The 27,631-nt window shown below is 39.5% G+C and overlaps 2 protein-coding genes across 4 annotated transcripts in view; one reads left to right on the top strand and one right to left on the bottom strand.

The window, feature by feature from the left end:
• The window catches only part of LANCL1 (LanC like glutathione S-transferase 1), a 36,763-nt gene extending 16,664 nt beyond the window's left edge, over positions 1-20,099 (bottom strand). Inside the window, exons 1-3 of one of the 2 annotated variants that reach the window (XM_072813566.1) lie at positions 19,838-20,099; positions 15,973-16,090; positions 1,664-1,871 (exon numbers count right to left, since the gene is read on the bottom strand). In XM_072813566.1, coding sequence (XP_072669667.1) covers positions 1,664-1,871; positions 15,973-16,090; positions 19,838-19,918 — 407 coding nt within the window. In that variant the 5' untranslated portion in view covers positions 19,919-20,099. Of the gene's footprint in view, positions 1-1,663; positions 1,872-15,972; positions 16,091-18,435; positions 18,466-19,837 lie in introns of those variants that run through there. The other variant, XM_072813565.1, reaches the window with a different exon arrangement.
• The window catches only part of CPS1 (carbamoyl-phosphate synthase 1), a 357,452-nt gene that overhangs the window by 151,944 nt on the left and 177,877 nt on the right, over positions 1-27,631 (top strand). The window lies entirely within an intron of this gene.

Raw genomic sequence — 27,631 nt, 5'->3', positions numbered from 1 at the left:
GTGATGTTTCTGGACCTAATTAAAAACATGGCTAAAGACCTTAACAGACACTTTACCAAAGAAGCAATGTTAATGGCAAGTAAGCATATAAAAAAGATGCTCCGCATTATACGTCGTCAGGGAGTTGCAAATTAAAACATCGAGATACCACTACACATCTACTAGAATGGCCAAAATCTGGAACTCTGGCAAGGATGTAGCGCACAGGGACTTTCATTCATCGCTAGTAGGAATGCAAAATGGCACAGCCACTTTGGAAGATAGTTTGGAAATTCTTAAAAAACTAAACACACCCTTACAATATGATCCAGCAACTGTGCTCCCTGATGTTTACCCAAAGGAGCTGTAAACTTATATCTGCACAAAAACCTGCACAATTGGATGTTTACATTAGCTTTATTCATAACTGCCAATACTTGAAAGCAACCAAGATGCCCTTCAGTTAGGTGAATGGATAAACTGTGGTCCATCCAGACAATGGAATGTTATTCGGTGCTAAAAAGAAGTGAGCTATGAAGCTTTTCAGGCCATGAAAAGACATGGAGGAAGCTTAAATACATATTTTGAAGTGAAAGAAGCCAATTTGAGAAGACTACATATTGTAACGTTTCCAACTATGACATTCTGGAAAAGACAAAACTATGGAGACAGTAAAATGATCAGAAGTTGCTAGGAGCCAGAGAGCAGGAAGGGGGATTAGCAAGCAGAGCACAGTGGATTTTCAGGAAGGGAAAGTACTCTACATGATAATAGAATGATGGATCCATGCAGAATGCACACCACCAAGATGTAACTAATATAAACTATGGACTTTGGCTGGTAATGACGTGTCCGGGTACATCCATCCATTGTACCAAGTGTACCACTCCAGTGGAGAATGTTGATACTGGGGGAGGCCATGTATATGATGGGGAACAGTAGGTATAGGAGAAATCTCTGTACCTTCCTCTCACTTTCTCTGTGAACTGAAAACTGCTCTAAAAAGTAAAGTCCATTAAACAACAAAACACAACCCAAAAGCTCTGCTGGAATTGTAACTCTCTGTGTGTTAACATGCTCAGTGGGAGCCTAACAGCACTACGTGCAGAGCTGCATGGCAGCCAGATTTCTTCATAGAAATCTCTGTGCTCCATAAACATAGTAAAATAATATTTGTAGTTTATTAGTACACAAGTTTAGTAATTCTTCATAATTCACAAGCTTCTAGTAGGCTTCCCTGATCTATATTAAAAAAAAAAAATCTAGATTTGCATGTTTATTTGCTCCTAAGAAAAGCAATTCTCAATCAGTTTGTATGTAGTTCAAGAGGAGGCCTCCCCCAGCCCACCACAGGAGATGAACTACATTTGTCAAATTATTGATCTTGGATAGCACCCTGGATTTGGTAATCACATGATTAGGCTTTTTTTTTTTTTTTTTTGGTTATTAAACTGGTGTTTGATCTGGTGTGTGTCAGTGTCATTACACCTTACAATAAAATAGGGACTATAAGGGTTGTTCCTTAACTACATTGGAATGATGTGTGACGTGATCAAACGACAGTAATAAGATTTATTGCAGAGAGAAAAGTAACTCCACTAAAACGTTCTTTTGCTAACGCACACAGAATCAATATGTAAATACGTCTAGATAATAATCCTAAAAAAAAAAAATCCAAGATTACCGAGTGATGCAGTCTTCTGCTTGCTTCTCATTGTTCATCTTGTGATACACGACAGCACCTATGGCCAGGGGGCCTGCATCCCCGCAGAGGAAGGTGATGGAACGCTTAGTCAAACTGTTCAGACTTTGCTTTACATAGCCATGCGCCATCTGTAGGTAAGCAGGGTCCCCAAACACGTCATAGAGATGTAAGTAGAGCAGAGCGATACCTGAGAAGCAATAAGAAAATAATGTAAAGATGAGGAATGGCCTGTTGGCTGTATTATTTTGGTTTGTTGCCAACAGACAGACATTTCACCAAAAAGCAGCTGGATTGTTGACAAGCCATACACATATGTAAATTATCCAAAAGTTCGGATGCCCTTAGTTCTAGACTCAGCTTCATTACCAAGCAGCTCTAAGAATCAGACACAGGCACTTGTTCTGTTTCTTCATCATGGCAACTGTAAATAACAGGCACTCTAAGACCCTCAAAGAATGCTAACTGAAGTTTATTATTAATCCTTGTCTCACTCAGACTGTGTGTTAATGTGTTATTCTTGATGATTAAATGACAGGTTATTGAAACTCCGGTTCTAAATAGTCACCTGTTTAACAAATAATCATTTACTTAATCAATAAACAAGTAACATTTGTTCTTGTGAGCTAAAGAAATTCAAAGACTAGGGAGTGAAAAACTCAATTTCTCTTTATATAGAAGATAGTTTTTTTGAGTGAGAAGGTAGGTAGAGTAACCAAATTCCCTACTCCAGTATCATTCCAGGCAGGGATTATAAGAAAACTATTAAGTTATGTGAGATCTGAGAAAATAAAGTCAATTCCTCCTTAATTTTGTTTTCTCTGTGAAGGACTCAGCCACTTTAGGAATTATACTGTAAAAACTGCCAATGACTTTTGCTTTGGGCTGTACTCGATTTGCTTCTTACCCTGCTCTTGAAGCCTGCTACATATATAAAATTGAGGCATTGTCTGAATGTCCTTATTCCAAATGCTTGTCACAGTAGATAGAGCTTCTGTCTGAAGCTGACTGATCTCAGGGCAGACTCAAAGATGTGGAGTAGGGGACCTGCCTGCCTGCAGCATTTCTAGAAAGTCATCTCTCCCCTTAAAGTACATTTTCCAACTCATTTACCATTTTTAGAAGATATAGAGCCTCTGTTTAAATCTAAATTAATAGAGCCCATCTCTTCGTGGATTTCAGTGTAGTAAAATGCAGTCTGCAAAATTACTTTTCACTGTACTGAGGACAATTTTAAATTTAGATAGTTTTCTCATTTTGCATGGGTAATCTCCAAAGCTTTGTGCTACAGACAATTCAATTTCACATGTATATTAAGGCCAAATTTTCATTTCCTGCCAAAGTTAATAACCTTGTCTGCTCTTTTAAAGTGGCTTGGTGTTAGTAATTCCACAAGCTGATGATCAGACATACCAATGCTGAAGGTCTGTAGACATAAGTGTACAAAACCACATATGTAAGGCGAAAAAAAAAATCTCCTTTTCACAAATGATCAGTGTCAAGAGCTTCTTCTACAATTAGGTTCTTAAATGGCTTCATCTCCATCCACACTAGGCATCTGCGGGCGATCCGTTTAAATTGTTACCCTTTCATTTTGGCCTCCTATTCCCCTTGCTGCCTGAACTCCCCTAATTAAGTTCTGTAAGCACCACAGCCAGATAATGACATGACTGAAGTCTGAGAAAATACAAAGTGATTAAATACAAGCCCAATGATTGTTTTCCTTTTCAGACCTTTGTCTCTCATTATAAACAATTCCTCTTGGCCTAAATCTTTAACAAACAAAACCCACTGAAGTTTGCAACTGTAAGGTCGGATGCATTTCTCAGACAAACAGGTAGTCATTTCTCCAGTCCACAATATTTCATTCATTTGAAAACCTTTTTCGTTTTCATCAGCAGAGGATGATCCTTCTGGCTTCTGGGATTCTGCAACCTCAGGTTCTGTTTCTCTCCTTTCTCTCATACTGGGCCTCCGTGTCCATATATTTTGATTAAGCAATCTGCTGCACCTTGCAGTTTGCAGCAACCCCCCCCCCCCTTTAACAAAAACACCCATGAATGAAACGGTTTAAAGTAAGAAAACACCCATGAATGAAACGGTTTAAAGTAAGGAGTGCTGCTGCCAATTCGAGAAAGTTTCCTGGACAAGCCTACTAGAAAACAATCTAGGTCTAGGGTATAAGACAAAATGTAGAAGTCGAAGACATGTAATGCCCCAATATTCTGTACCCCAGATGCCCTTATCTAATAGACAAATGGAGGAACTGTGTATAGCTAAATGTCTTGAACTTGATCCTTATGATCTTCCAACAATATTCACACACATGACATCACCTTAGCATAAATACCAAATGCTGAGAGGTAACTAGCAAGGTGGGAAATAAAGACACAGCCTTTAGGGCCCGGCAGAGAAAACTCACCCAGTCCCCTTACATATACAGTTATGCTTGTATCCATTCATAAACTATTCCCCAAGTAGGATTCCATTCTCCAAAGGACACTGAACATCATGAGAAAGAACACCGTAACTGACTACTAGGATAACAACCATCAAAACTGCTCATGAGACTCAACACAGGATGATATATAGAATTTAATCTTTTTAATGTTTCCTTTTTCTTTTTGTCACAGGATATGTTATTTAATCATAGTGTCTGGAGCTTAAATTTGAATAGTGGATAAAATTTCCTTCTATATTATTTGCAAAAGGTAGAATAAAGGAGATTTGCTTCCTTCTTCTCTTTCACCTTTTCTTCCAGAACAGAAAAGACTGAAGTGAGATTTAAATTTTGATTGCGGTGATCCCTGGGTAGTGCAGCGGTTTGGCGCCTGCCTTTGGCCCAGGGCACGATCCTGGAGACCCGGGATCCAATCCCACGTCGGGCTCCCGGTGCATGGAGCCTGCTTCTCCCTCTGCCTATGTCTCTGCCTCTCTCTCTCTCTGTGTGACTATCATAAATAAATAAAAATAAAATCTTAAAAAAATAAAAAATAAAAAAAATAAATTTTGATTGCTTTTAATTGTAAAAATATGCTCCAAATCATTTTAGATTTTAGATTTTATTAAAAGAAAAAAAGAAACCCACTCCCCTCCCTTTTAAATCTGGAGGGATTTTGACATTTTCATTGACATAAAATTGATGTTAAATATTCTGTTTCTTAGATGGTCCACTCTACAATAACTATTGTTATTAAGCTATGAAAACTAATGCTTTTTTGGTCTGAATTTTCTGGTCTTTTTAGATTTAGTCATATATATGACTTAAATTTATTGACATATTCTAAATGGGAAAATATTCCACATGAAGAGAGATACAATGAGAAAGGAATAAAGCAAAATCTAATCCATTATTTGCCCATTAATACCAAACTTATTAAATATGACCAATAAGCATTTGGGGTAACTAATTCTGTTAGGTAATGAGTCCTCTCCTTCAGGAATTGGAGGTTATTCCCACTCTGTTGGTCATACTTCATTTCCTAAAGGGTACAGGAAAGTTGTAATAGGGATGCCACTTCTATTTTACATGAAATCCAGACAAATTTAATATCAGTAAAAAACCAATCAAGTACCTTTTAGAATTAGGCATGTGAAATCAGTAAGCGTTTTAGAAATGCCATGTTCATTCTTTATTCACAGCTCTGGAGACTGGCTTAGGAGAAAGAATTGACAGAGGTGGACAGAGTATCCCCTCCATCTCTGGGGAAAAAACAATACAACCAAGGAGAAGGAAGTATGTATGGAACGTGGACCAAAAGGGGAAGGCTGAGAATGAGCCAGTGCATAGTACTCCCAGCAAGTGGAATTACCTAAAAAGTTCATGTGGATGGGAAGGCTAGGGGATGACACGGTTAATAGAGATAGACTCCTTGGGGGTTCAAATTATCAAAAAATCAGACACAGGTTTGATGCTAATCTATGGATGGTTTATATAAAGGAGTTATAAACCTTTTATATACCTTATAAACCTTTTATATTATATTATTATTTTATATTATATATAACTATATATTATATAGTTATAAACCTTTTATATAAAGGAGTTATAAACCTTCTAAAACCATTTTTTTTTTTAAAGTAGGCTCCACACCCAAGCATGGAGCCCAATGTGGGACTTGAACACACAACCCTGAGACTGAGACCTGAACAGAAATCAAGAGTTGAACGCTTAACCAACTGAGCGACCCAGGCGTCCCAAAAAGGATTTTTCAAAGATAACCCTATGGGTCAATCCAGATGCGACTGAATATGCAGGACTTTATTAGGGAATTGGATCCTAGTCATGTACCACATGAAGAGTGCTACAGGGCATCACACCAGCTATTACATGCTTTGGCTTGGAAGCCATACATGCCACTTCCAACTGCAGCCCCTGGACTAGAAGAGGTCACCTCACCTAATTACATTGAAGTTGAAAGGTTTAACCCTCCTGGGAGTCCAGAAAGAGGGGGACACCAGATATAGGTGAGCACGAGACATATCTAACACAGGGCCTGGCAGTGGGGAAGAGGCAGAGACAATGAGCCAAATCTTTTACAGTTCAGGTTTGAGATGTTCATCAGACATCCAAGTGGAGAAGTCAAGTAGGCAGTTGGATGTGTCTTTTCTTAGGGAAGAGAGTCTGGACAAATGTCCTTAAAAGGTGTGGGGAATCACTGACTACTGGAACAGTCAGTGATTCTCTGATGCACTTCAGGAGCAAGTGGGCTAGAAGATTCATCAATCCAGTGTAGGTAGGGGTTGTTTTTAATAAAAACAAAAGCAAAGTACCCTTCTTTTTGGTCGAGGCTAGAAGAAACCCAGACATTTATTACTTTGCTCTTACAACTCCTAGAGCTTGTTTGGTTGCTTACAACTGTGGTGTCCGATATGAGAGCTTATAACCATAAGTGTCTAGAAAGTTAATTAAAAGTAACCAAAATTTAAAATTCAATTTCTCAGTCACACTAGCCATATTTCAAATGCTCAATAGCTACATGTGGCTAGTGGCTGCTGTAATGGACAACAAAATAACATTCCTATCACTGCAGAACATTCTAAGGACAGCACTGCTCTGAACACCAAAGATAGATGTCACTGTGCATAAGAAGTTCAGGAAGTCTGGCACTGCCCTCATATCCTAGAAATCAGTTTTTGGAATGTTGACAACTAACTTACTTGAAAGAAAAAAAAATAATGACATAAGGACCGAAGAAAACTTTGCTGTAATAGGAATCTGTCCTGGTTCTTAGTATGGAAGCTCTGAACTAGATTTTTCTACTGTTTCCTTCTGTAGCTATTACTCTGGGAAGGGAGGGTAAACTGCTTAGGGATACTTCTAAATCTGCAATTTCCTTACTCAGCTACTTATTCCCAGTAGTACTATAAATATAGCCAGCTGTTGAGAAGTAATTAATACTAAGCCTTCAAATTTCTGAGGGATCATTAGTCCTATTCATCTTGACCAATCAAGACCTTCGTGTGTCTCAAATGTATGTGGACATGATAAAAATCTCCACAGATGTATGAACTCTCAAAAACACTTGTCTATAATCCTGCATTTTAGAGATTATCTCTTAACATTATTCATTTATTTTATAACCAGTCTGCACTAATGTGAGAACCTCTGGCATGGTACTTCCTCTCTGTAAGGTATATCCTTGTAAGTGAGGTCTTTTAAAGATTCTCTTCATGTACTCTGGTAGGAAAAGTCATGCTTAGATTCAAATACTGCTGGAGTCACTAGAGGTACCAGCTAGCACCCAAAGAACAGGTGTCAATAGTTTTGAGTGTTACTGAAACAGAAACTCCCTAGAAGGGTGATGGGTTAATCTGAGTTTCAAATAAACTGTTCCCTAATCAAAACTTTGAAAGCTCATAAATTACCATGGTATTTTCCCTTTCAGGTTTATGAAAATGTGACAGTTTTCTCTCATTAACTCCATACAGGGTATGATCACCTGTCTTTCTACATCAGGTTGGTACTTTCTGATACTGTTTTGAACTGTTTCTCAGTTTTGTGAAGGTGTCTAAGTGCATTTTTATTTTTTCAACAGAATTACAGTTGTCTAGGGTTGCCTGCGTGGTTCAGACCACTAAGCATCTGACCCTTGATTTCGGCTCAGGTATGGGGTAGTGAGATCAAGCCCTGCATCAGGCTTTGTGCTCAGCGGGGAGTCTGTTTGGAATTCTCTTTCTTTCCCTCTGTCCCTCCCCATCTCTTTCTCCCTTCCTCCCTTATAAAAAAAAAAAAAAAAAAAAAATTATGGTTGTCTTGAGGGCAGGATTTCCATTCCCAGTCACTGTCATTACTGTGTACAGTGCTCTCCACAGAGCCTGTATATCAACACTGCCTCGACCTGGTATATCTGCTCAACTGTCAGCTTAAAGTCAAGTGTCACAAGCTGCTGTCCACTGAGAGCTGCTCTTCTCCAAATACTTGAGTACAAGTAATATGGCAAAACCAGTTGTGACTGTGTACCATTAACCAAACAGTATTATCCCAAACAAAGTAGTAAAGAAATGGGGGCAAAGATGTGCACTCAGAAGATGTGCTTTTTCTTTTTGTATTTCTAGAGCTGATTGTCTAACTGGAAAATTCGATTTTTAAAAAAGGAGACCTCATACTTTCCTCTTCCTTCCCTCAGTGCCCTGCCTCCTATCAAAATAGGAAGTGTCCCTAGTCTTTTATTCAGGCTGCCATTAACAGGTGATCAATCTTTCAACAGAGTAGTCATTAAAAGTGCAGGCTCAGGAATCAATGTCTGGGATTGAAGCTGCCAGCTACTCGCTGTATTTTACCTCATTTACTAAACCTGTCTATGCCTAAGCATGTTTATCTATAAAATGGAAATAACCAGTTACTGTGATTCATGCTGAACATTGCAAGTCCTTAGCACATAGTAACTACTCAATAAATGCCCAACCCCATTAGACTGCGAGCTCCAATGTGTTGAATCAGTCACTTTGTCTCATCTCTGATGCCTGATTGAAAAGGACAGAAAGTACAGAGGGAAGCAAACTCTTCTTCCCATGTTCCTGCCTCTCTCCACCCTTACTGGCTCCTCGGACTAGAAAAATGTTTCTTGTACTTGTGCCATCTGGCCCCTCTCTTGAGCTTTCTGGGAGTCTTATCTGTCTCCAGGCATTCCCTCTTCTCTTTCCTTTTTCTCATATAGTAATCCATATTTGGACTATCCAGATGCTTGGTTTGAGTTTAAGGAGGTAAATTCAAGTCAGGCAGCAAAAAAAGACACCCCCTTTATATCCAGGGCTAAACAATAGGCTCTCTCTCCAGCTTTACACAATATAGAGCAGATATTATGAGCTCTAATTTCTTAGTTCATTTCTCAATTGGACCAGAAGCCAAGGGAAAGAGATGTGATCGACTCTTCTGCATCCTAAGAGATATGAAATAAGTTGAATTCCACTCTTTCCCCATTCCTAGTTTGGTTTAAGTTATTGTTTTTAGTTTGTATAGGTGGTAGCTTGAATAGTAATGGCAGGACACTCTCCATTTGCTCATTCATTCATTCAATACATATTTATTAAGCACCAACCTTGGACCTGGCATTGGGTTAAATGCTTAAGTTACTGGAATAAAAATGACAAAACACTTCCCCAGTCTCCTCGCTGTTGTCTCTAAAAGGCAAGTTGCTTAGATAGGTCTTCTTTCTTTCCCTCCTGTCATTTCTTCTAATCTATCAACATATTTTTCCTGCTTTCGATGTTTCATCCAAGCACACTGGTAGCATTTAAATCCTATAGCTGTTTCAAGCCTATATCTCAGCCACTTAAGATAACCTATGTACAATGACATCAGCACTGCAGAAAATGCAGTCTGAAAGGAAGCAAGTGGCAATGACACTCTGGCAGTTCTCTATCTAGTTGTCACTGCAAAGGGCTGTAATTAATCCAGCAGAGATCCACACCCTTTATTCCTTCTGCTTGCCCAGACAGCTCTGGCTGGGAGGCATAGGTGCTTCTCATGAAGGTGAAGGACATCTGCGTAGATCTCACATTAGACACTGAAATGCTGGCTCTGACTGAAGAGCTATGTAATAAAAAGATCAAATTGCAAAGAAAAGATACCTGGCCAGAGAGATTCCTTTCAAATAAGTCTGGTATCAGCAGAAACTAAGCCCCAAATGCTAAAGCTGGAGCTCAAAGGCTATACATTTGGCAGATCAGAGGAACAGCATCTTGAAACACTTTAATGACTTGCATTTAGAGCGCAAGTTAATATTACTCCAGGGATTATGCTGCATATCCTCTTATTTAAAATGTTATCTAATACTTGAAAAGAGAAAATATATGCTGATCTTAGCCTCATTAACTTTGTGAGTTGGTTATAGAAGATTGGGTTATGTCTTTTAGAATTAAAGCCCCTAAGAGTCCTGTGTGTGTGTGTGTGTGTGTGTGTGTTTTTAAGCGCGAGCTGATCATCATTTCCCTTAGGAATCATCAGCGTTAAGAGTGGGAAAAAAATGAAATTAGATGAGGGTTGGCACTTTCTCTCATTCTCTCTTAAAGACACTGGTGAGATCAGCTATCCCTTGGGTTTACTTACCTCTTCTACTATGTTATCTGCAAGGGAAGCAATCTTTTCTCCTAAACGCTTATTTCTAACACAAGAATATTTCATCTGCTCATTTAATTCTCTATAATAACAATTCCTCACTAGTGTTCCATAATTTCTACTTTATAAGGCACTTTAGAATCTCTTCCTCCCTGAAACCTACACCTATCTGGAACAAAACCCAGAGCAGCCCAAACATAGGTGCTGTTAGACCCTCTGGTGAGTCCCAACAGATTCCTGGACACCACTTTGGACCCCTTGACAGCTGACCATGGGGTTCATCTTAAGGGCCCTGCATGCCTATTTGTCTCTACTGTCTGCTGCTGTGTGCATAGGCATAAAGAACACTTCTTGATGCAGCATATAAAGAACCGGAATGTTTGCCTTGCTTCCCAAGCTGGGAGTGCATTCTGTAAAGAATTCTTAGGTAAATCTACCAGGAAAGGATTATGGCTAAGAACAAACAATTCAGTGCTTATTGCTGGCATATTTTATACAATAATATAATGATGCGTTATACTTCAATGTACTAAATTTTATAAAGGACGACTCCAGTGAAAAGAACTATTTCAAGGGCAGCCCAAGTGGCCCAGCAGTTTAGCACCGCCTTCAGCCCAGGGTGTGATCCTGGAGACCCAGGATCGAGTCCCGCATCAGGCTTTCTGCATTGAGCCTGCTTCTCCCTCTGCCTGTGTCTCTGCCTCTCTTTCTCTGTGTCTCTCATGAATAAATAAAATCTTTTAAAAAAATTAAAAAAAAAAAAGAACTATTTCAAATATCACTCATTAACAGCTGTAAGAGCTACTGATTGTTTTCAGACTATGGGTGCTACTTCATATAAGAAGATCCTCAACGAGTCTTTTCAAATACAAGCAATTATGAGGAAATGCTTCTGTTTTGGCCCAGTTAATTTTCTATCCTGAAACCATATCCTAATTCAGGATTCGGAAGTACAGAAGCAACTTTGGTAGCAAAATGCTGGAGATAACATTGTTCTGGCTACAAATGCCCAAAAATCCTTCCAGGTTTACTTTATGTCCAGTCCCTAAACAACTTCTTCCTGGAGACTATTTAATAGTAAGGATTTCTGCCTGTCTAACTCATGTTTCCCTCCTTCTTTCCAAATTCCTTTCATGTTCTATCTACTCTAATTTTTTCCTAAAACACGTAAGACTGACTAGTCATTAGCCACTTCTAAAATGTTTGCACAGAATGAGTATCATCATGTTACCACTGCTCGAATTACTCCATCTTACAAATTATGTGTAGACCTTCTTCACTTACAAAATATGTGGAGTGAACCCGAATATAGAAGTGGAGAGTAAATACACAGACAAGGGCACACACTGTCATGGGGTAAAGACCAGGTTTCTAAAGCCAGACTCACTGCATGGAGTCCTCACTTTCTCACTGGCCATGTGACCTTGAATAGGTACTCAGCCTGGTTTTGCTTCAGTTTTCTCATCTGTGAAACAGGGATACATATAGTATCCATGCCATAGAGTGGTTCTGAGGTTTAGGTTAGTCATTCAATGCAAAGCACTCAGAATGGTGCCTGGCATATGACATTAGTTACTGGCATATGTGCACACACACACTCTGGCTCCTGTCATTCAAATGTCGATCCTAACAATATTTTATTAATAGCAATCACTTTTAATCTTTACTTTTGTCCTTTAACAGTAAAATGATCATGAAACTGCATATTGGGGCAGCCCCAGTGGCGCAGCGGTTTGGCGCCACCTGCAGCCTGGGGTGTGATCCTGGTGACCTGGGATCAAGTCCCACATTGGACTCCCTGCATGGAGCCTACTTCTCCCTCTCCCTCTGTCTCTGCCTCTCTATGAATAAAATAAATAAAATCTTAAAAAAAAAAAGGAAATAAAAAGAAACTGCATATTGATGATCCTCATTCTCTTGGGAACTAAAATTTACTGAATATATTTATTATTAAATTACTGAATTCTTGTTTCTGAACATCAGTAATAATTTTTTTAACTCTCAATTACTGTCCGCAAAATTTATTATTCACAATACTTCATTCCTGGATAAGCATGAGACCCCAGAGCAATATATTGCCATAACTGCCTCATTGGCCAATATGAGACAGCTGCAAGGTTTGAAAATTTCTCCCTTCTTTTCTTTCGAAGGGTCAAGGCATTTTCTCTCTCTGTTATGAGTAAAAAAAGGTAAAAGTCAGGAATACAGGTTATAAAACTGCACTGTGGCAACCCATAGGAGTAAATATGTAGGCTTTAGTGAAAATGATGTCTGAATCCTATTAAAAGCCTATGTTAACTGTTCTCGCCACTGTGTTATATCCTCTGCTCCCATTTTACAATAAAACCAAGATAATTTCAGTTGTCAAATAGTTTGTAAAGTGAATGTACTTTCTACAGCAATGATTCGCTTCTTCTTTTTATTTAAACCTATACATATCACTCTTACCAATAAAGCATTATGCACACAGTGTTTTCTAAAACATCTAACATAGAGGTACAGAAATTCTACTAAGTACCTTGTCACTGTTAGTTTCAACTTTTTCCTAAAAAAGACATAAAATGGGAAAAAAATGATGGAAGTCCAATTTTTCTGTTTTAAGTACATACGGAATATTAAAAACACACAGTAGTTCATCTCTTCACTAAAACTCTTTCACTTTCAAGATCAAGTGAGCAACTGAGGCAAATACAGTCATAGCATGAATGTGGTATTATGAAGCTGGGCAGCCTAGCTCTGTTGCTTTTTTTTACTGTCATGAAGCAGAAACACAATCACATGATTATGGGTTTACTATGGATTGATGCGTGGTACAAACAAATTAAGGACTTTATAACCTGTGACAAGCAAACAAGAGTTTGAGGGGAAGTGGAAAGGAGAGGCAGAGAACTGTTTAGTCAAGCTGAGAAAATGTGAACATTTCATAGTATTAAAGTTTAGAACCAGTTGTAGTCCCTTTCTTGATATAAGTTACACTTAACTCTAGGAAAATTATTATGATTTGGCATTCCTACAATACGTCCTTCCGATGGCAGGCTTTATGAACGACTAATACTTATTAAAAAGAAAAAAATTAAAATGAGTAAATTTTGAAAAATTTGTATCTTGAAACGAATTCCATATGTTAAGTCTCCCTAGAAACACAGAACGGGCAAAATATTGCTTAAGAAATTTCAAAATATAGACAAAAACTCCTCCCAAATGGACAGACATTAGAGATCTTTTTGCAGATGGAAAAAATGAAGGCTCATTGTCTAAAGGAGAATAAGAAAAAGGATCTTTCTTCTTCTCATACAGGACTTATGGCAGAGATTGCTAGGTCTTATCCCCACATGCACTTAACTCCAGCTAACAGACTACATTTACTATTCCTCCTTGCTAAGTGTGACCATGTGACTATGTTCCAGCCAATGAGAAGCAAGCAAAATTGAAATGTTGAATGGGGCTTCCAAGAAGTCTTTTAAAAGGGGAAGAATGCATTCTTTTTTCCCCACCGCTTTTTCCTTTCTGCAGCCTGAGAAGTTGATGTAATCCGTGAATCTTCAGCAGCAATCTGGCCAAGAGGTAGGAGCCAGTGGCTGAGGGATAATGAAGTAGAAAGAAAAGAATCTGGGTTCTTATTGACATCCTGAGGCCTCTATATCAACTTTGGACTGCACTGGCCTTTTTTTACATAAGAGAAAAAATAAACTTTTATTTAAGTCACTTTATTTACTTATTTATTTATATTTTTTAAATTTATTTAAGTCACTTTAATTTTGATTCTTTTGGGTATATGCAACAGAATCTAATCCTATTCTAAATCCTAATTCTTTCTGAATGAGCATTAACTATCAGATCATACTCCTATTGGGGAATGAAACTTAACAAAATAGGTGGTAATTTAAAGTTCTACTTAATAATAATCATGAAGTTTTCTCAAAGTACATAATGATAACTTTTAAAAGCTTTCATTGTAGACTGACAACAAATGCTCAATAAGTACCAATGCTCTAGAAGGTGATCAAGTTTTAAAGGTTTTCTAAAATAGCATTTCCCAAAGTAGTATGATTTTGGACGTGTTAGCAACAAGAGCAAACAACAAATTAATATTTACAATTATATGACACTAAATTTGGTGACCAAAGTTAAATTTGGTGAACAAAAATAAAGAGAATCCTTATTTTCCAAAAGGTATCACTCTTTGGAAGACACTATGGGGAACACACGAAATAACATACAAATCTACACATCATTATGTAAACACTGCTTAGACACACAACAGCAAATATTTTTGTGTCAAAATGTTTATGAATGCATTTTTTGGTGATAAAATTGCAATAATAAAGAGCTCATACTTAGTAAGATACAATAATGGGAAGAGAAGGCATCGACATGATTTTATGTGTTGAATTAGCTTTAGTTTCTTATGCAATTCGGTTTCATGCTATCTAGATTGAACACTAGCAGGGAAGAAAAGCATTTTATTTACGGTAACATTGAAGGAGACAGTCCATTTTATGTGGGAATAATGGCTTTTTAACAGTGCTCAATTAAGAGACATTTAGGACCCCTGCCTCAAAAGCCATTAGCAAATTTATCTGGAAGATTTTATGCTATATCATAAAACGGCCTAAACTGCCTAGTATGCCAATTTGCCTAAGACTCTTGCCACATAAGCTGCTTTCAAGAGCCAGCAATAAGTATCATAAATACTTAAATATAAAAAGTTGAAGGACATTGGCATTCAAAGGAGATGACACTGTTAACTCATACTGCCAAAAATTTAAACACAATTGCATTTTGCTTTGGTGTGAAATTTTCCTATTTCCATTTCTATTTAACCTTTAGTTTTTCAAATAGCCCTGGCAGTAGAGGGCCTGATTGATGGTTTTTCTTAACATTGTCAACTATTAATTCAAAATCGAAGTCAAGCTCCATCGTGAGGCCCAGAAATCTGTGTGTTGGTGACAAGCACCAATGCCTTAAAGTCAAATTCAAATTCCTTAAGCTGAACACTTGTTCCTCCTTATCTCCTTTTCAGTGTAACTGGAACACACGGAGTCTCTCAACTGTGCATCCTTGAGATTACAAAGCTATCTTTCGGTCTGTCTACATTAGCGAACTAACTGAAGTTCTTCAACATTCCCTCTTTGGTTTGTCTCTCACCTCTTTGACACCTATCTACTATTTCTTCTCAAACTTTCTCCAGCCTCTCAATGACTAGAAAACAGTAAATGCAAACCAACCAGCAATGACTATTCAGAAGGATAATTCACAGAATCTCCGGTTTACTCTATGTTGATGTATGGATATGTATTAGGTGAGAACTTCCTTTTTTTTTTTTTTTTTTTTTTTTTAAAGAGACATCTGGGTGTGTTTTATTTTCTGTGGATACATTCTCCTTACTTCTTTACTTCTGTTTCACACACTATATTCTGGGACTCTTCCCAACTCTTCCCACTGTAATTCCATCTCCAAATTATGTAATGCTAAACAGCAATTTTTCTTTCTACAAGCCGCCATCCAAATTTGCGGCAGGTATGAATTCCTTGCCCTAAATTCAGAGCACTGTTAAAAATCCAGATACCGAGGCCTCTAGCTAGGCTGAGAGCACAGCATTCTCCCAGAAGCAACAATTCATATACAGACGCAGGAAGCATTTAAGGGTGTCCCATTCAGTCAGCTCAAAAGGTAACGCTTTGGCTCTTGTCTACAATACTTATGCCAACTCAAGGTGAGCACTTCATACCTGCCCAGCCAGTGTAAACAGTGCTATCCCGAGGGTCTGCCGACTTTAGGCCCCTCTCCATTTGCTGAAGAAGCTCTCGAATCTTATTGTTTAAGCGTTGTGAGAACTCAGGAGTCAGCTGTAGATATTAAAGGGAAAACAAATATCAAAAAATATGGACCACTCAACTTGCTGGACTACAGGCTATCAAAAATAGGAGAGCACTTCCTTTCCACTTAAACCACTTCTTCTGCCTGGGGAAACTGGACAAATTAATAAAACCTAAAAGGGCTATGACATTTTCCTACTCAATGCAAGAAACGTTCTTTAACTTAAATGTTCTACATAAGATTTATAATTAAATACTAAAATAGACTGCTGATGAAAAGGTGGCATGCAGTAATTCCCATCTAATAGGGAGCATCTCTTATTTAAATCGATATTTTTTATTATAATAAAAGTCATCTTAATAAATTCAGCACAAATCAGAAGATGTTCGCTGTTTTCCAGCCATTCAAGAGGCAGCAATGATAATTCCCTAAGGAAACACTCTCATTGCTTTAGTTATTTAAAAAAAATGAGGGTCAACGTTCCTAAAACTCCACTTGCAAAAAACGGATAAACAAATTTTAAAAATTGTACAAGTAGCAGAAGAAAGTCAAAATAAATTCATGGATATCAGGGGCCGTGGGCAGAGTGGAGAGAACATCAGACCTAGCATCAAGAAACCCAGGCCTGCACAGTGCCTAGCCGAGAAGTGAGGGGCTTCATCAATACTGTCCAATGAATGAGGCTGAGTGCTCTTAGCTCTCAGCACCTGCTATTAGCTGAGTGCTCTCACTCTACTCATAACTTCTTTATGCTTCAGTTACCTTTATAAAGTCAGGATAATAACACCTGCCCCACCAACGTCAAAAGGTACTCTGAGGATCAAATGAGATCATTTACATCCGGAGATGTAACTGTTAGTACTGTTACAATTTTAAGCAGTCCAGGGGTCTATAACAAGTAATAATTTGGATATGGATTAAAAAGCCTATGAAGGTTGGGGCTGTGGGGGTAGTGACATCCATACGGAGGCCCACCAACGCACTGTTATGCATCCTAAAGGCTACTGAAAAATATTTTGCAAGTTCTGTATACCCTGAATCATGAAGTGTCATAAAAAGTCACTTTAATGTATCCCTCAACAATTTTAGGAACCTGCTATAATTCCCAGACTTGGATTTTGCAAAGCAGTAAAATTTCAAAACAGTGTTGGGGAATATTACATGGGCACAAACATTTTATTTCACCCTGCAAACCTGATTATAAAAACTACTACCTGTTAACATAATCTCCTTTTTTTAAAAAGGGTTAACATAATCTCATTTTTTAAAAAGGGCATCTTAAGCCTGAAAAAAGAAAGCAGGTTGTGTCAGAATTATTATAAAAGATATTAAATTTTACTTCTGAAGAGCATCTCTGATAAGGCAAATCAAACTATCAACCAAATCTGGACTGATTCTGAAACACCACAATGATCCCTTATTTCACACTCTGAAGAAGAAACCAGACTGTCTGACGGACACACTCCCATTATTTAATAATTTCTGCCAAGAGGTGAAGGTTTCAATAAGTCTTGAAAATACATTTAGGAAGATAAAACGTACTTCAATATTAATATAAAAGGTCTATGAATCTCAACTAGATAGAAGAGTATATCTACATGAGAACATGTCATCTTCTGTTCATAGATCATGGATAATTTATCATCTTGCCGGGCCTTACTCTGAGACCCAGAATGAGAACACCTCAGCCTCAGGAACAGAAGTTACTTTCTATTTGTCACATAATTGCATTTAATAAAGGTGACCTGCCTTAGAATACTGATTGCTTGTGGCAGACCACAAAATTATTCAAACTCTAGCAATAATTTGCAGAGTCTCCAAAAGCCCTTTTTTTTTTTTTTTATGATAGATGCCAGAAAACACTCCTTACTCAACGTCTGTGTTAACCAATTAAGGAGGACAGATCTCTAGGGTCTGAACCTTGATGTTCAACACTAAACAATTTTAGAACTGGTATGCTAGTTTCTTTCTGGAATTGGTCCCAAACCATGTGTTAGGTAATAAATTACTTTGTTATTTTTGGAACAGAGTTTAAATTCTTGAATATCTTTTTTTCTCCCTTGGAAATGGTTAAATTTGTAAAAGCATTTAATTTATAAACAGCCTGAATAGTGAGCTTATTTTATTGAAGGCGTCTGTCATTAGGATAAACCCTCAGGCATGCTCTCTTTGCCAAGTAAGCATGAAACAGCAGGTCTCCCTCCAACAAGACCGGACAAAATACTTCAGCTTTAGGGTCTACAGAGCTGGACAGAACACAGGGCCAAATGGCCAAAAGGAAGCCATATGACATCAAGATCATTCTAAGAAGCTTTGCTTAGGTGGTTCAAGTTTGGTCTTTTAAAAAAAAAAAAAAAAAAAAAATCAGGGGCACCTGGGTGTCTCAGTCAGTTAAGCATCCAACTGTTTCGGCCCAGGTCATGATCTTCTGGTTGTGGGACTGAGCCCCAAGTCTGTGCTCAGTGTGGAGTCTGCTTCAGAGTCTCTCTCTCTCTCAAATAAATAAATAAATAAAATCTCTAAAAAAAAAAAAAAAATCAGACTGACTATAGATTCACACACACTTTGGCACCCTTCTATCCTACAACTCTTCTCCATCTCTTTCATCCTCCTACTTGCATTACTGATGTAAAATGAATCCATCGAGACAAATGTTTCAAGGGAAGAACCAAAAGAGCCACACATCAAGTTAACTTGGCAGGTAGGAGAGCTCTGAGGCCATTTAGGGCTCATGAGAAATGCTTTTCGTATGGCGAGTCTAGTAGATATAAACTGGTAGAACTAAAAAAAAATTAAATTGAAAAAATGTGTGTGCACTTCAAAGAGATCACTCTTCTGACCTAACACGCTCTAGAATTTCTCAGCTGGGTATTCTTAGAAAGAACTGCATCTCCTCTTGATTAGGTTCACTCAAAGAGGCATGAGAAAACACAGGCCTGGGGGATGTTACAATCAGCTTCTCTTTTGCTCAGTGCTTTACAAATAACATGATTAAAATAAAATAAATAAAATAAAATAATAAAATAAAATAATAAAATAAAAATAATTAAAAATTACAAAATTACAAAATAAAATAAAAATTAAAATAAAAATAAAATAAAAAATTAAAGTAAAATGAATAAAAAATAAAATAAACAAAAAATAAAATAAAAAATAAAGTAACACAAAAAAAATTAAAATAAAAATTAAATTGAATTTAAAAATTTAAATAAAAAATAATAAAATAAATAAAAAATAAAATAAATAAAACAAAAAAATAAAAAAGTAAAATAAAATAAAATAACACTGTTACTCCCTCCCGCCCCCCCCAGCTGTGGGGATGTCCTGCAAAAAGTGGCAACACTAGGGCGATTTTCAGGCCTGTGTCCCCACATTGTAACTTAGCACTTTGAGCTTAACGCTGCCTTTACCGCGCATCCCAGCTTCTTGCTGTCCTCGTTTACCTGCCCAGGTTCCTACACACACCTAAGGCAGGAACAGGGGACATCCCACCGGGCCTGCTCTCCTCTCTTTCAACTGATCCCCAAAAAAAAAAAAAAAAAAAAAAACACAATTGCATAGAAAAAAAAAAAAGACACATTCGCCAATTTTTAGGCTCTAAGTGCTCAATGACGGAGCCCCTGTCCACGAGGACTGTGCTCGAGTCGCAGAGCCGGCCCCGTGGCTGGCAGCGGCATCTCGCGATAACACGCGACCTAAGGGGGACGCTGCTCCCTTCCTCCTCTCCACGCTAGGCCCCGGGGGCAGGGATGCGGGCGCGGGTATCCCACACTCACCCGCCCGGCACAATCAAAGTAGCTTTCGGCCAGGGATTTGTTAAAATCGGCGTACGGATTCGGGAAGGCCCTTTGAGCCATGACGCCGGAGGCGAGCCTGCAGAGCGGAGGGAAGGAAGCGGCGGGGCAGAGCCCGGGGCCTCGGCGGAGCAGCGCGCGGGCGGGGAGGCTCGGACCCAGGGCCCACGGCGGCGCGGCTGCCGGGAAGCTGCACCTCCGCGAGCAGGCCGCCGGGGCCCAGCGCGCGCCGCGGAACAGGGACCCCGTGCGGCGGCCTCGGCTCTGCTCCCCGGACGCGGAGCAGCGAGCCGCCCGCACGCCCGGCCACGCCTCGGCCTCTCACGCAGCGGCCTCGGACGCCGGCAGCCGCCACGCTTTCACCGCCCACTTCCTGCCAGCCGGACCAATCAGGAGCGCCCACTCCCCGGAGCCCCGCCCCCTTCCCATGTACCGTTTGTTAAAGAGACAGTAGCGTGATGTCGAAAGGGTTGGCCCGGGTGCTTCCTCCCGGGGGGCGGGGGGCGGGGGCGGGGATGGGCATCCGTGCCAAGTATTCCCGTACCTTTCTTCTCTTTTAATTCTTTTTTTTTTTTTTTTTTTTTAAAAAAGAAAAACTAATTCAAGTGCAGATGATTCATTAGAATTAGGAATTTATCTGGAGAGCAACAACAACAAAAAAGGCTGCTTCGGGGCCTGAACATACTCCTATTTCTACTGCTCGGACTGAATGAAATCCGGGAGGATGATGTGTCTGCAGAGACCTTCCAGACTTTGTCTTTTGCTTCCGGAAAAGCAAAAGGGAAGAAAATAAACAAAACACCATTGCCAGCATTAGCAGCTTGGAGGACAAAAAAACAAAAACAAAAACAAAAACAGGGTATATTGAAGAGCTGCGTCCTGGGTCCCTTGGAGACAGTGATGACAATTCGCCCTCCAGGGCCCCCGAGGCCGAGCTGTGAATGGCCAAGGGCAACCGAAACTTCAAGGAAAATGCATGAAAACACAAGACTCCAGAAGTCAGATCTGCTCCTTGGCCTCAGGTGGGCCCTGATGCTGTGTCTACCTGAATCCTTGGCTACCTGAACATGGACCTGCAGTGACCAAGTCCAACAGAGCAGGATATCCGCAACATTGAAGTTCAATGTTTAAGTCTCCAGTGTCTGAAAATCAGTCCTTTCCTTTACAATTAACTCCCACCGGGTACATATTAATCCCAGTCTGTGGCTGAGAGAATCCTGGAATGCAGTTAAAAAAAGAGTTACTGTCTCTACTCTTTTTCCTTCCTCTTGTTTCAGTGAAGGACTCGGGGCATCAAACATGGAATTCCCGGAGCGCTTGCTTGGTTAAGCATTTGCCTTTGGCTTAGGTCATGACCTCAGGGTCCTGGGATGGAGGCCCAGGTAGGCCTTCCTGCTCAGCCAGACCTGCTTCCCCACTCCTGCTATATCTGTCACTATTTCTATCTCTCTCTCTCAAATAAATAAGTGAAATCTTAAAACAACAAAAACAACAACAAAAAAACCCATTCAACCGGTGAAGCTCAATCCCCACCTCCACCCCCACCTTGGCCTGAAATTGTCCCTTTGTGGCTGCCCTCTCACAGTCTACATCTGACTCCCCCCCCTTTGCTTTTTTCTAAACTATTGCCTTCTAAGACATTTGTTAGCGCTTTCACCCAATTCATGAAGATTTAGTAGAGGCCCTCAGTGAATCTCCGATTGGTACTCTTCCCATTTTAATAGATGGATGTGTGGTAGAGCAACTCATAAGAAAGAAGAGGAAAAGGACTGAGAGGCATTTTATCAATTAATTTTCTTTAATTATTAATGGCTTGCTATCAGTTTATCTCGTTCACAGTCTTTATGAGCAATTAGCATCAGTGCGGCATTTAAGTAGATTAATGACTACTAGAGGGAGAGAGGCGACCAAGACAGTAGATTGTGCTTGAGCAGAAATAAAAGACGAATGGAAGGGGGAAGATGGACAAAGAGTAAGTAGAAGAGTAAGATGGAAAGAAGAAAGGAGCATCTTGAAGGAAAGGAGCATTCTTTGATCTTCGGTCAGCTTGCAAGGCAGCCTCCCAAGGATCTTAGAAGGTAAATGGAAAATGCAATGAAAAAGTGTAAGGGTTTTCGCTCTCAGCACTATTGAGAGTTGGAAAGGGATGTTTCTTTGCTGGGGGAGCCCATTCCGTCCATTAGAGTGTGTTTAGCAGCATCCCCGGCAAGCAGGCCGCACCCACTGGGTGCCAGTAGCACCCAACTCCCATGTGGTATGACCAAAAATGTTTGCAGTTGTTGCCAAATGCCAAATATCCCTTGTGGGGAGGAGGAGAGCAACAAATTGCCCCTGGCTTGTGAACATTGAGATAGCGTGACCAACAACTTTTAGTAAGATTCGGCAACTGTCTAAATAATTCCAGTGTCCTCCTCGTTGAAGATTTGGCTTGCTCAAATAATGTGCAGAAAGAAATTCAGGAAGAACCTGGGGAAGGAGGTTTTTGTTGTATGGGCTTCTGTATTTAAATCTCAGGTGCAGAAATGAACTAATTATACTCCTTGGTTTTTCATATAACATTATCGGTGTATTCGTATAACATTATCGGTCTATTTTAATTTTTCTCTTAATGCCCAGTTCCCACCCAGTCTTCTCCTCCAGAAGGCAATCACCACAATATGTTTAATTTATAGATCTTTGGAAAATATATCATGAATACTTGTAATAAGTGGAATAGTGCTACAAATACTCCAGAGCTTGTGACCTAGGTCTGTGTTGCTCTGCGTACAGTTGGTTGTTTTAGTTAATGTGTAATATTTTCATAGTAGAACTCCACCTCATTTTACTTATCCTTCCCCCCGAGGATGGGCATTGTTTCTCACTTCCACATCACAAATAACCGGCCAGGTATAGCCAGGCACATGTTTTCAGAAGGATCTGGATGTGAGTATTCCTGAGATGAACACTGCAGGCCACCCTCATCTGCCATTTGGCTTTCCGCACTTTCGGTCCCCCCATAGTCAGCCTTGCTCTGGACGCAGAGGGTTCTCCTTATGAGGAATCATCAGAAGGTCATTAATAGCCTAACTCTACCTCACGACGTCTGCATCATTCTCACCTCATCTCACCACGTGGGCCTTTTGTCATCTCACATCATCACAAGAAGAGGGAGCATCAGTACAATATAATACAAGAAAAGATTTTGACGTAGAGAAACCACATTCACATAACTTTGATTATTATATTTTTATAACTCCTCTATTATTAGTTACTGCTGTTAACCTCTTACTGTGCTTAAGTTATAAATTAAACTTGATCCTAGGTATATATGCCTAGGGAAAAAAATATGTAATATATGTAGGATTCGGAGCTACCTGTGGTTTGAGGCATCCACCAGGGATTTTGGAACGAATCTTCCACAGGTAAGGGTGGACTACTGTACCCAAAAGTAGATTGCTGGATCAAAGGACATCTTATCTTTGGTTTCCCTTGTCCCTTTAGAATACTTTCCAGAACTATTGGACTAGTTTATTTCCCCTCCAATAGTATCTAATCGTTTCTGTCATTCCCATGTCCTCTCCAACACTGGTTATTATCTAATGTTCTAGTTTTCGCAGTTCTAATGGGCAACGTGGACATATCATTGATGGTTAAACTTTCAGTATTTTTGTTGCTGAGGATGTTGAGCTTTGCTTGTTAGACATCTGGCCTTTCTCTGAGATTTACTGGCTCATATCCTTTGGCCATTTTTCTATCGGGTATTGTGTTATTTTCTTGTTGATTTGCAGGAGTTGTTTTTGTTTTTTGCCTGTGCGTGGGGGGAGCAAGTTATTATAGATATTAATCTTTTTCTGCCTTAGATGTTGCAGAATCTCTTCTGGTCTGTTAGCTTATTCGAGGGTATCCTTCCTTGTACCATAATTCTTCATTTTAATGCAGTTAAACTCATCCAACTTTGACATTGTGATTTGAGGATTTAGCTTCATGTCCAAAAAAGTCTTTATCTACTCCTAGGCTGCAAAGATGGCTTTCTGCATTTTATTTTATCATCTTTTTAAGTTTACATTTAGGTCTGTAGCCTCTTTGGAGTTTGAATATAGCATAAGGCATGGATCCAGACTTATTTTGGGGAGGGTACAGAATTGTTTTGAAGGTTCAGATATAGTCAAAGTATGAGCAAGTTCTCTCTTTGTTAGTCAGAAGAACCCATAGATCTGAAATACTAGAAATTATGTAAAACCCATTTCTTTTGTTTTGTTTCATTTTGTTAGAGAAGCAACCCAAAGAATTTCTCCTTAGTTCTGGCTCAAAAGAAAAATACTTGACGTAGACATACTTGTATTAGTCTTCTAGGACTGTCATAACAAAGGATAGCCAGATTGGGTGGCTTGAACGACAAAAGTTGATTTTCTCACAGTTCCGGAGGTTGGATATCTGAGATACAGGTGCTGGCAGGGTTGATTTCTTCCTCTTCTTTTTAGATTTTATTTATTTTTTTCATGAGAGACACAGAGGGAGAAGCAGAGACATAGGCAGAGGGAGAAGCAGGCTCCATGCAGGGAGCCTGACGTGGGACTCGATCCCCAGACCTCGGGAGCATGCCCTGGGCCGAAGGCAAACACTCAACTGCTGAGCCATCCAGGCTTATTAGGGTTGATTTCTTCTGAAGCCTCTTTAGCTTGCACATGGCTGTCTTCTCCCTGTGTCTTTGCGTGATCTCTGTGTGTCTGTTTCCTAATCTCTTCTTGTAAGGACACCAGTCATAATGGATTAGTACCCAGCAGAATGACCTCATTTCACCTTTACTACATTCTTGAAGAACCCATATCTCCAAGTATAGCCACACGCTGAGGTACTGGCAGTTAGGCCTTCAACATATGCATGTATGGGAGGGGGGCACAATTCTGCCCATAACAGTACTATTTTCATCTGTGGCTATGGTGGCTGAACACATTTATGGTCAATAGAGTTTTGATTGTTGATGATTTTTCAAAGCCCATTCCATCTTTTTATAAATTTAGAATAATTTTTTTTGGAAAAAAATATTAGAGTTTTACTTCTTTCATTTTGTAAATGTACCTTGTGTAAACTCTCAGGAAATACTCATTGTATTATTGCTTTTAGAACAGAATACCTCTAGAAATCTGGTAAGGTCTATATTAAACTGAGAAAATGGGTATGATCTGAGAGCTCTTTAGTTTTGTTCTGATATCTTAGTTTCAAAATGTTACAGTGTATACTAGTTACAAAGAAGGTCAAAAGCATAATCAGTGAAATATGTTTATTTTTCTCTTCATTTCATCTTATTGTTTTTCCCTCCCTCAGTGTGTTATCCTTGTCTGTAAGGTCCTCATTGGTCATGGCACATCTGTATTCCAGCTTGTGGGAAGGTCGGTTAAACACAGGGGTGCACTTGCCTTCAGCCCCAGGCCCGGGAGTGGAAACCAAAACTTCTACATTATTCCACTGATGAGGATTTAGTCACTTTGGCACGCCCAGCTGTCCAGAAGGCTGTGAAATCAAGTCTTTTGCTGAGCTGCTGAGTGTCCAGTCACAAAGAAAGAAGGAAGACTGATTTTGGTGGCCAGTTGGTGGCTCCAGTGCATAATGGCAGTTCTAGTAACTGCTACTATGTGTCTGCTATCAAAGGGGCAACAGCTTATCTTTCTGTTGATGTTACCTTTCCCTCTGACCTCCTAGCAACCACACCTTCTGTTTCCTCCCACAATTTCCCTAGAGCTTTCTTGGCAACTAGGTCATTGAGAGAGAAGGTCTCTCTTTTTTCTATAATCTATAGTCTTTTTTTGATAGTCTGTTTTTTTCTATAGTCTCTCTCTTTTTACTCTTCTTTTTTTTAAGATTTTATTTATTTATTCATGAGAGACAGAGAGAGAGGCGGAGACATAGGCAGAGGGAGAAGCAGGCCCCCCACTGCAGCAAGCCCAATGCAGAACTTGATCCCAGGACCCTGGAATCATGACCTGAGCCAAAGTGAGATGCTTAACCACTGAGCCACCCAGATGCCCCTCTGTCTCTTTTTTCTAGAAAATTCTCCCCTTCACAAAACAAAACATACACACAAAATTAGGCATATAGCTGTTACTTTTTCCGCTTTTCTCCTTAGTATTGCATGTGTTGTGGAGAGTACCCTATTTCCTTTCCAGCCCTAAGAAGCATAAAGCAAGAGTTATCTAAGCTTAAGTTTAAAAGCACCATGCTGTTGGCTTAACATCCAGCTGGGACTTTTTAATACTGAAGCAATTTTCTATTTCATTCATAGTGGAGAATTCATGGATTGACAGGAGCTATTGCCAGTGAAGGAAACAAGAGCATAAACACACACACACACACCCTACACACTACGGTACACTTTTAATTTTCCAGAGATAGTATTTCCTATGGTGCTGGCAACATTTCCTCCCTCCCTTGTCAGGACCATTATTAGTGTGCTGACAGATTCTTTTCTCTAAATGTACCTGCTGGGCAAGAGCCGCTTTCATGTGAAACACAGGTATGCTGGGGTTTTCTTAGATTAAAGACTGTGAGTACAGAAAGTTGGTAAAAAGTGTACAGACATTTAAACTGTCTTTTCCTCTCTGTACTTAATGTTTGAGAAGGGATCTTGATCAACTCTGTTAGCACACATCTTTACAAGCAAAATGAAAAACAGGATTCGTCCTCTGTTGTTGGAAGTATGTACCTACATTGCATTGTTAAAATACATAGGTCTCCATTTCTCTATATGCTTAAAATGCATAATGAAGGTAGAAATGGAAAGCGTCCCTTACCAGAGCAACCTTCTTGCAGCAATGAATCATTAATCAGGAGGATTACATTTTCTTCCACCCCCAGTCAACCATATAAAACTCACCTATGGAATGGAGATGATGTATTGCCAAAGGCCCATAAAATATTGTCCCATTTTGAGGTGTTTTTTTGGCATATCGGGCAGTCCTACTTCCTGGCAGGGGAAAGTCACCAACAGAGAGACACTGTGGCTCATATTGTCTCTCTTTTAAGCTTCAGAATTGCCTCGCAGCAGGTCCTTTTCAGTTATTTAAAAGAGAAACTTCAAAATTTTCTGACTTGCCCGGTAGCCACGTTTTTTGTACTTCTTTTTTCCCTTTCTATTTGCCATGAGAGACAAGAGTTCAAATGCACAGGCGAGTAACTATGTGAGAAGTTTAGTTTATAATAAGAGGTGGGCAAAGCTGCTCCTATAGAGCACTATGAATTCAGCACTGTAACTTAGATCTGGAAGGAAACTTCAAGAATTCAGCTACTGCCATATAGGATCATCTGGAAGGGATCACACAACAGGTCAGCCTGTGACCCTGGTACCAATGGAAGGGGCTGCGACAGGGTCTATAGCTGCAGGGAGGAGCTGGCTCCTTTGCCATCCTCCCAACCCCTGGGTTGAGCCTTGAATTTGAGTCCAGGGCTGTTCTCAAGGTCAGCTGAGAAAGCAAGGATCAGATTCTCAGGCTGAATTTTCTGCCCTCTGAGGGACAGGACTTGGAGTCCAAGGAGCTATACAAAACTTTTTCCCTGGGTAACTTCAAGTTCTTGAGCAGTAATTCTGATGTGCCACTGTGGGGGCTTATTAACAATACAGATTTTCAGACTTCACTACTGGAGATTGTGATTCAGGAGGTTCAGGTTCAATATGCATTTTAAAATCTCTATATATGATTGTCTTTCTGACTAAAGTTTGAAAAATAGCTGAGAGAGAGAGAGAGAGTCTTGAATACAAAAACTATGGTGCTAAATGGTAACAAGTATACTCTATGAGTACCA

The sequence above is a fragment of the Canis lupus genome, chromosome 36 (assembly GCF_048164855.1).
Source record: "Canis lupus baileyi chromosome 36, mCanLup2.hap1, whole genome shotgun sequence".
NCBI lineage: Eukaryota > Metazoa > Chordata > Mammalia > Carnivora > Canidae > Canis > Canis lupus.
The sequence above is the reverse complement of the archived record's forward strand: the minus strand, read 5'-3'. Positions and strand labels throughout refer to the sequence as shown.